Source organism: Dendroctonus ponderosae, unplaced genomic scaffold (genome assembly GCF_020466585.1).
Source record: "Dendroctonus ponderosae isolate FM_Combo_2020 unplaced genomic scaffold, Dpon_F_20191213v2 Dpon_F_20191213_7, whole genome shotgun sequence".
Taxonomy (NCBI): domain Eukaryota; kingdom Metazoa; phylum Arthropoda; class Insecta; order Coleoptera; family Curculionidae; genus Dendroctonus; species Dendroctonus ponderosae.
The window spans coordinates 2287560-2295632 of NW_026018916.1; the positions used below are offsets into that span (position 1 = coordinate 2287560).

Below are 8073 nucleotides of genomic sequence, written 5' to 3' on the forward strand. Positions count from 1 at the left end.
TTTTTTTTTAACTGTTATTTTATAAAAACTGATAATGGTGAAGAAATACACCGAAACGTATTTTGATTAATAAATAGAGACAATAAATGACTGAAACCCACGAATAGAATTGATTTGGAATTAGCAATAATCCTCCAAGCGATTTAGATAAACGATTTTTCCTCAAATTAAACCCGTTACAAAGAACCTGCCAACAACAGGAAAAATCAGCGATAAACTGGCGAAAAGTGACTCAGCGAGTGCTGGAATAAGGCGTGGGCTTACCTGTCTGTGGGCATAGCTGGAAACAGCCACCACGTATTTAATAACGCGGATTTCCAGCTCAGTCTTGCAGACCCTCAGACTGGCTATCACTGGGAACAGTGCTTCATCATCAACCGAAAACTTCTCAATTCCCTCAAACGTGGCCGGTTTGGCTGTTAAGCCGCTATCGCTATTCACACCTGCAAAGCATTTTCCGTTCAAATTCACGCCCTAAACGGTTCCAGAGCCCCAAAAAACTCGTACCTTTCAGCGTTAGAATCTTCGCCCGCTGGAGCCGCCCCAACTCTACCTCCAGTTCATCCACATAAAACACCTTCTTTATGTCGTACTTCTTCGCGTAGTCGTTGGTTTTCGGAAGGGGCCCCATCCAGACTGCATACTCTTCGGGCAGCCTCGGGATGAACAGATAGGATTCTCCAGTCTTCACATCCACTGCTCCAAAGCAGCCAGCCTCGGTCACTCCAAAGGCCCACATAAAATAAGACTCTTGTCTTCGGGAAAACTCAGAAAGTTCCTAACTGTTAATGGCCAGAATCGGAAAACTACCTGAAGACATTATAGGTGGTATCGGTGTCGTAAAAGGAAACTTCCTCGCCTCCTTGGAGCAAAACTACGGAATCGGGGGCGGTTTTCTTCAGAGCATCAGCCAATCTTTGCCGGTTCAGCGCAAAAAGCGCCGTCGGGACTGGCAATGTATGGGGCCCCATGGAGAGCACTGCACCTTCACCTGCCATCGCTGCTTGCAGTCAAAATGATTCAAAATCAGTCTGCTGCGGTATTTTAAAGGAAGCCGCAGCCGATGAGATAAGATAGTTTTTCCGGAAAACAACTGAACTGAGGTCAGAAACAAACTTGTCTCGCGCTGAGGTAAACCACGTTGAAATCGTTTAGCCAATCGCATGAGAATGGGGACAATGCTGCTTAAATCAGTACTTGATGATGTGTTAATCAAATTGCGACCTTGATCTTTGAAGTAGGGGTTTTATATACGCTGCACTGCAAACCTTTATTGAGACCCAGGACTCTTCCGCCCATTGGCTGCTAGCAGTTGTCGGGGGGAAATTAAATGCTCGTAAAAACTCTGGGAAAAATAGAAAATAAATTCATTGTTGACAAACCTTTCAAACTCAAAGTCAGCTGTTGAGCTGTCAGATAATCTGGAACTGTACAAGGATCGGGTGGCTCATTATGTTCGGAAATGTGCTATGACGTCATAAAATTATCCAGTCTTGACCTTTCTTCCGGGTAACACCAGGGGCTAACTGAAATAAACCGGTTTGGTGGGGTAAGACTACATAAATACAACAAAAACTGCCTTAAAATTATTTTTTGTCTACACACTTTTCAAATCTACTAAAATAACTACATTGGTTCAATAATTGTAACATACAATCAAGGCACTTAATTAACGAAAAAAAATCACAGCAATTTTTACTGGGCGTTCTAACCGATATTGCCCAGTCATTCCGCATCTGATAAAACCGCCTAGATTCTATGCTAATAAAACAGACACAATTCTGACAATGTTTTTAAAAAATTGATTATTCAACGGTAACTCTCAACTCATTCGATGCAGATATCTAGGTGCTAGATAAGTTCTATCGCGGGTAGCGATCAAAGATCGAAGTTCCATGGAATGCAAACAACACCATCGGACAATACGGAGTAATACGTTGAAACATTCACGTGCATACCTTTGATAACACTCTCAAGATCGGTTTTGTGGTCCACCAGTTTCTGGCAAAACTGTATCATCAGTTCAGGGGTGATGTTGTCGTCTTTAAGTAGGGCTGCCAGATGCAACTCTTCCATGCAGCGTCGGTGTAGGGATTTTTCCATTACTTTGTCCTTTTTGTAATGGTCTATTCGCTCATTTGCATCGTCAAAGTTTGTCGATATGAAATTGATTAGAAGTGGACCTGCGAAGACAACGTTAAGCTTTACAATTGCATTGCTCGGGTAGAGGCAGAACGCCCAAAACTACCTGGAATCGATGACGGCACAATAAACTGTCCAGTAGGAGAAACCATCATGGGTCCAGCCTCACTTTCCACAACGATTTCGTAGTGATCCATCGAATTGGGCCAATTCTTCGGATGACTGTTCCGTCCGAAATAGTCGCTCACCGCTGTAGTGAGTTGTTTCAGATTAATCTCGTACTCGCTCACTTTCATATCGGGCATGAACTTCCGCCGACTCACCTGGGAGTGTTAATAGCAACGTTCTTTCAAAACCCAGTTTCGGATTCAACGTACTCACTTTGATGTTCCTGAGCACGTGCGATAGGGACTTTTCGTAAAAGGGCACCCTGGCTAAGGCCAACTTGTGCTTGCGGATGTTCTTAATAAAGTCCAGCCAGTTGTGGCGCACTTCGCCGCTAAAGAGCATCAAATGCCCGTCCAAACTGATGCCTGTAAAGTAGGAGAAGACCAAAATCTGATCCTCCAATTGTCTCATGTGCTGCGGGTGTTGTTCCATGAGGGACTTGAGCGAGAGCAGGCAACCTAGAGGAAAAATTCCTATCACTCCAACCTACTCACTCCACAGTAGTATTAAGTCTACCTCGAAAGTGTTGGCTGTTCCAGCCACATTCCCACCGGATGTCCTTTAGCTTGGACTTTTCGATCATTTCCACCTTCAGGCGCTGGATTTCTTCCTTCGAAGCACTGCCGCTTGTGGCCTTTGCTAACGCATCTTCAAAATGAAGCTCTAGCCATTGCTTCAGTCTAAACAGCGCCTTGATATTACCCACATGAGCACCGTCCCTAGACCAGTAAACTTAGCAACTGCATAAATATCTACCTCAGAGCACCGCGCGCTTCTTTCATTTTCTGTTGCATTACGAACGTTGCATACAAGGGATGATTTTTGTTCAACTTGGTGAAGTCGTACTCGTTCTGATACTTGACTCTGATCCATTCGTCTCCATCCTGCCGAATGTTTTCGGTTTGAAATCCAGTTGCCCGCTGCGGTTCCGCCTTGATGTACTGCTGTACGTGATTGGTCGGTAAATCGCAAGCTTTCAGAATGTTTACTATGGCTGACGCCAAATCTCGGCCTTTTAAGTATATTTTGATTAGTCTGGCTGCTTCATGTTGGTTGTTTCTATCGGAAAAGCACAAGATTTCCAGATTAACTAGACATACTAGAGTGTAAATTGGATTGGGTAAAAGTGGTGCGTTAACATTTCCATTTCTTTCAAAAGTTGAGATGTTACTTAGCTAACTTTGGTGGTAATAAATGGGGACAAACCTATTTTTTATATAAAAAGGCAGGGTAACAGGCGGCAAATATTTGGCGGTCTGCAAGGACTGAAGTACACTGCTCAACTGTTGAAGGGACGTCTCATTAATGGCCCGCTCCTTCGGATGCTGACCGAATAAATCCGGATGCACGGAAAAATAGAACGGTCGAAGTGCAGACGAGACTTCTGCAACAGAAAAATTGACTGTTTCTTCTGGTTCGTATTCGTTATTTTCTCGTCTAATCTTGGGTGGAACTTATTTATTAACAGTTAATTTTAATGGTGACCAGGACTAGCCGGCACTTACCAGTAGATGTTAAGCTTCTGATCAGGACTGCTAGATGCTGCTTAACAACAAACAAATTGCGTTTTCTGAGCATTTTCCCGAAATAAATATTTTGGTTCAGCTAAAAGACCTTCTGAAGGTTATGTCAAACACAACCGTACATAGTTAAAGGTTCTTTGTCAGCTTCTTCTTCTTTAGCCTCCATTTGTTTGGAAAGTTAGAATTATTATTAACATAATTTAGTCCAGAATCACTTCGGATGCCTCCTCAACTGCTCAACCCTAAATAATTGTTGAAAAAAACTAAATCCTGTGATACAATCGGATGTGGAGTTCATCAGAAGAGCAGTGTCATCGAGTCCATCATGCCATCTGAGAGTGACACTTTAAATCACCAGTAATGTCGTTAATTTTCAAAATAAATCTAGGCAAAAAGAGCAGTTTTTCGCCCAAAACTGTTGAAAAAAATTGAAATTTTGCCGATGAATCGAAGGGCGAATGCACAGTGACCGATAGACAGTTCGGGTGTTTTGTGTTTTTGTGATAATCCGTGATTTTTCCTTGGGGAATTGGCGGGAGTCACAAACGCCTTGCTGTGGTAATGGCCGATATGTTTTCCATTCTATTTAGATGAACGGAGAAAATTCCGATTTTCCGGCCACCGTAAGTTTGCATCGTTTCTATTTAGTGGTGATTAGTGTTTAGCGCTTCGCTTACCAACGAAACCCAATAGAATGTGCCAGCTGAGAAACATTCTTATCAGAAATTGACGGGTGTGATCTGGATAAATGATGCTATTAGAAATTTTTGTTTGTATAAGGTACCAAGGGCTAATTGCCTGTTGCTTTTAAGGGTGGTGGCCCTTAAGGACCATTTTGTCGTAATCCGGAGTGGGCGGTGTCACCACACTGTTGTCCACTCCCGAGAAATCGGTGCAAGAAACATGTTTGTGTGATGTGTTTTTCTTGGAGTGAACCCGAAGTTTTCAATCTGTTTTTCATTGCATCTTGATGTGAAGCGAGGGCTTTAGACAGGAATCGCTTGCCGTGCCTCTCAGGTGGAGTTTCTCAGTTTTCCCGGAGCTTGTTTATGGTAGCTCCAAACACCTCTTCCTGGCCCATTTGCACATCTCTAGAAACGTTAGCAGTTAGAGTCCAAATTTCACCACTACATTGCCCTGCTAAAGCTGGCAGGTTGACGAGGATTGAGTGGTTCTTTGAAATGTTTTGTCCCCCTTGAATTTTTCCCTTGATTGTTAAAAATAGACTGAAACATGCTAACAAATCTTCATTTCCAAACGCCAATAGCAAAAAGTGGGGCTATAAGATGGCACGTAAAAGGCGAGCAATTCCAACACAATTCCCAGGTCAATATACTGTGCAAGTCTCGATTTCCATATTTTAGCAAATCGTTTATTCTAAATCAGCATTTGAAATTCAAAGCCTCCAAGAGGACAAAATGATCGTTAATGTTTCAAGCCGGCTTTTGCGTTGTTTCAGTTGGGCAAAATGACTCCAGTCCATCGAAGCAACAGCTACCAAAGTCCCAAAAAGCAATGCCTAGACGAAGTTACCCCTGATAGTACCACGCAAGCTGAGAAGCTATTGCTAGAATTTATTAAGGGCCAGGAGGTTTTAGCCAAGCAAAAGGACGGAAGGCAAGCATTCAGCTGTTAGTGCTGCCTTGGGGTTTAATTGAATGCGTTTTTAGATACTATTTCGGCACTATAGTGGAAGTGGATGCGGTGAGGGAGCAATGTTTAGTGAAATATGGAGATAACACGCAGAACTGGTCGACCTTTAAGGACGTAACAAAACTGAGCACCGCTTTAGAACAAGAGGACCTACTGTGTGTAATTTGTAAGAAGTCGTCGCCAAAAAATGAAAAGCAGATTAGTGTGTGTGATCGATGCGGGCGGGGATATCACAAAAAATGCCACCAACCCGAAATAACTAGTCAGAAAGAAGGTAGTTTAACCATTTAAAGCGCCGGCATTTAACGGAGTTTGTTGCTTGTTTGGCAGATTCTAACTGGATGTGCAAAAGGTGCCTCGATAGCGATCCCAATAGACTGCGGAAAAGTGAATCAAAACCGCCCTTCAGAAGGGATTCCCGGAACTCCACAGGGTCAAGCACTCAGGAAACAATGCCTTCATCAACTACACCTAAAGTATTACTTTACGACGTAAGAACTCAACCAACAACGAACGTTTCATTCAAATTCAGACTTGGAGGGTTTAACTCCGTGTTTTTTCCAGTTAAGTACCTTAAGCTGGGATACATATCATAGAGTAAACGAGGAGCAGATCTATTGCTATTGCGGCGACCATGGGGAATGGTACAAGCAGATGCTGCAATGTGGCCGCTGCAAGCAATGGTTTCATGAGAAGTGCATTGACTGTCTGCAATTCCCTTTGTACTGTGGTGATAGGTGGGCATTTATGCATGTCGTCAAGGGAAAATGCTAATTCATTGTGCGTACTGGCAGGTTTTATGTGTTTGTGTGCGCAATTTGTAATCACGGCAAGGAGTTCGTCCGAAGACTGGAAATTAAATGGGTGGACTTGGTGCACTTGATGCTCTTCAATTTGACCGTCCACCATTGCAAGAAGTATTATGATTTAGATACCGTTGTGATACCCTACATCAGTGATAATTGGCATGCCCTTCAGCTAGGACCAAAGGTATGGGAGCATTTTTTTAAAATCTATTGACTAGGGCATTGGCTGATGCTTGATGGTTGCAGATGGCCAACGTGACCAAGCTAGAGCGTAGAGAGAACATACTGTCTGTGCTGACCAACAACAGAAACCGCTTTAAGTGTGGCAGAGAAATCAAGAAACGAACCACCATATGGGGGCTGAGAGTGCGACTGCCGCCTCCCGTTCCTTGCATCGTGCTTCCGCAACCTCAGCGAAAAATCACTGACGTCGAACTGAAGGAGTTATGGCAGGGAAACAGGTAAAACGATGCAATCACCCGAACTTTACTAGTTCAATAGTTAAACCGCTCTTTTCGGCGTTTTAGGCGACTGCAGTTCCTCGCCCCGCCCACATACTCAAACAACCGCAAAATTGTCTCTAGCGACTCAGCAATGCGGAATATTATGTTGGGCGTTGCCTATCAGCAGTCGACGAACCACAGCGAGAACGAATCCCCTTGCCCAAGCCCGGACATGGAGAAAGAAGACAGGGTAAGACTGGCGAATGAACACTCAGTCCAGCCTAGACAGTTTGTGTGTGGTTCTAGATAATCCCGCCGCCTCTTTTCTCAATCGCAAAGCCGTCGCACAATAAGGACCAATATCTAGGAGCGGGGTGCGCCAAGAAAACGGCCCCGTTCAAGAAAATGAGCTTGCAGCGACGCAAAAAACTACTAGCCATGACCAATCGAGAGCGGGATCGCATCTTGAAGAGGCCGCGGCGCCTGGTGTCAGCGAAATCAGAAGGAAAAGGCAAAAGCTCCGAGCCCAAACCGGCGGTCGAGCTGCCCCCGACTCCACCCACCAGCGTCTCAGCCCCCCCAACTCCGCCCGCTTCCACTGGCGGAGGATCTTTGCAATCCGATTTTAGTAACGAATTTTCCGAAGGATCGAGTCAAGTTAAGGGTGTCTCTAACAAAAAGCAGACCTTTGCGATGGATTTGGAGCTGAACACGCCCTGTGATACTTCTAGCGATGAGACTTCTTCAAAAAGCACCTTGGACCTGATCATTCCGCCTCCCAAGGACTTTGAGGGGAAGAACAATCCGTTTTTGACGCTGTTGAAAATGGGAGTGGATGAACCCGTGAAGAAAAAGAGAGGAAAGGATATTACGCTGCCACTGCCCCTTAAAACTGTGATACCAGGTAAATATTTAGTTGAGCATATCGACAAACTCTAACTTCGACAATGACAACTGGAACATGATCAATGACTGGTACTTGAACTACTTTAACAACTCACCAAACTATACTTACGATGAAGCCCTATCACACATCAAAAACACAGCACCGGGAAAAGACAAAATAAAGGCTAAACTCCTGAAAAGCTTAACCGAAGAAACCCACAAACTCATCCTTACTGAAATCAACAACTGCATCAGAAATAACAAAATTCCGAAAATATGGAAAAGTGGTGTAATAATTCCTATACCTAAAAATGGACGAGACGGTACACAAATGGAAAACTACAGACCTATCAAATTACTCCCGGTGCTGCGCAAAGTCTTGGAACATATACTAAAACAGAGACTCGAAGAACTGATCGGAAAACATATACCAACCTACCAATTTGGCTTCAA

At 43.9% G+C, this 8073-nt stretch overlaps 4 protein-coding genes across 6 annotated transcripts in view; 1 reads left to right on the forward strand and 3 right to left on the reverse strand.

Annotated features, from left to right (window-relative positions):
• LOC109539204 (xaa-Pro dipeptidase) overlaps positions 1–1463 on the reverse strand; it is a 5400-nt gene extending 3937 nt beyond the window's left edge. Inside the window, exons 1-4 of the mRNA XM_019906818.2 lie at positions 1383–1463; positions 811–1000; positions 508–755; positions 265–443 (exon numbers count right to left, since the gene is read on the reverse strand). Coding sequence (XP_019762377.2) covers positions 265–443; positions 508–755; positions 811–998 — 615 coding nt within the window. The 5' untranslated portion in view covers positions 999–1000; positions 1383–1463. The remainder of the gene's footprint in view (positions 1–264; positions 444–507; positions 756–810; positions 1001–1382) is intronic.
• On the reverse strand, positions 1440–3964 carry LOC109539205 (T-cell activation inhibitor, mitochondrial). 2 transcript variants are annotated; one of them, XM_019906820.2, is made up of 8 exons: positions 3816–3964; positions 3517–3694; positions 3067–3369; positions 2827–2990; positions 2524–2768; positions 2249–2465; positions 1959–2183; positions 1440–1526 (listed from the first exon to the last, which is right to left on the reverse strand). In XM_019906820.2, the coding sequence occupies exons 1-8, from the start codon at positions 3886–3888 to the stop codon at positions 1468–1470; spliced, it is 1464 nt and encodes a 487-aa protein (XP_019762379.2). In that variant the 5' UTR covers positions 3889–3964; the 3' UTR covers positions 1440–1467. The 2 variants fall into 2 exon arrangements, with proteins under 2 accessions (XP_019762379.2, XP_019762378.2); XM_019906819.2 differs by lacking the exon at positions 1440–1526 and having other exon boundaries at positions 1576–2183.
• Positions 3965–4367: 403 nt separating this feature from the next.
• The window catches only part of LOC109539203 (PHD finger protein 19), a 7205-nt gene continuing 3499 nt past the window's right edge, over positions 4368–8073 (forward strand). Inside the window, exons 1-9 of one of the 2 annotated variants that reach the window (XM_019906815.2) lie at positions 4368–4456; positions 5293–5450; positions 5504–5760; positions 5817–5977; positions 6051–6223; positions 6281–6476; positions 6539–6753; positions 6820–6985; positions 7042–7639. In XM_019906815.2, the coding sequence (XP_019762374.1) occupies positions 4424–4456; positions 5293–5450; positions 5504–5760; positions 5817–5977; positions 6051–6223; positions 6281–6476; positions 6539–6753; positions 6820–6985; positions 7042–7639 (1957 nt within the window). In that variant the 5' untranslated portion in view covers positions 4368–4423. Of the gene's footprint in view, positions 4457–4922; positions 5160–5292; positions 5451–5503; positions 5761–5816; positions 5978–6050; positions 6224–6280; positions 6477–6538; positions 6754–6819; positions 6986–7041; positions 7640–8073 lie in introns of those variants that run through there. The other variant, XM_019906814.2, reaches the window with a different exon arrangement.
• Positions 4803–8073, reverse strand: part of LOC109539206 (glucosidase 2 subunit beta) — a 7706-nt gene continuing 4435 nt past the window's right edge. Inside the window, exon 3 of the mRNA XM_019906822.2 lies at positions 4803–4924. Coding sequence (XP_019762381.2) covers positions 4881–4924 — 44 coding nt within the window. The 3' untranslated portion in view covers positions 4803–4880. The remainder of the gene's footprint in view (positions 4925–8073) is intronic.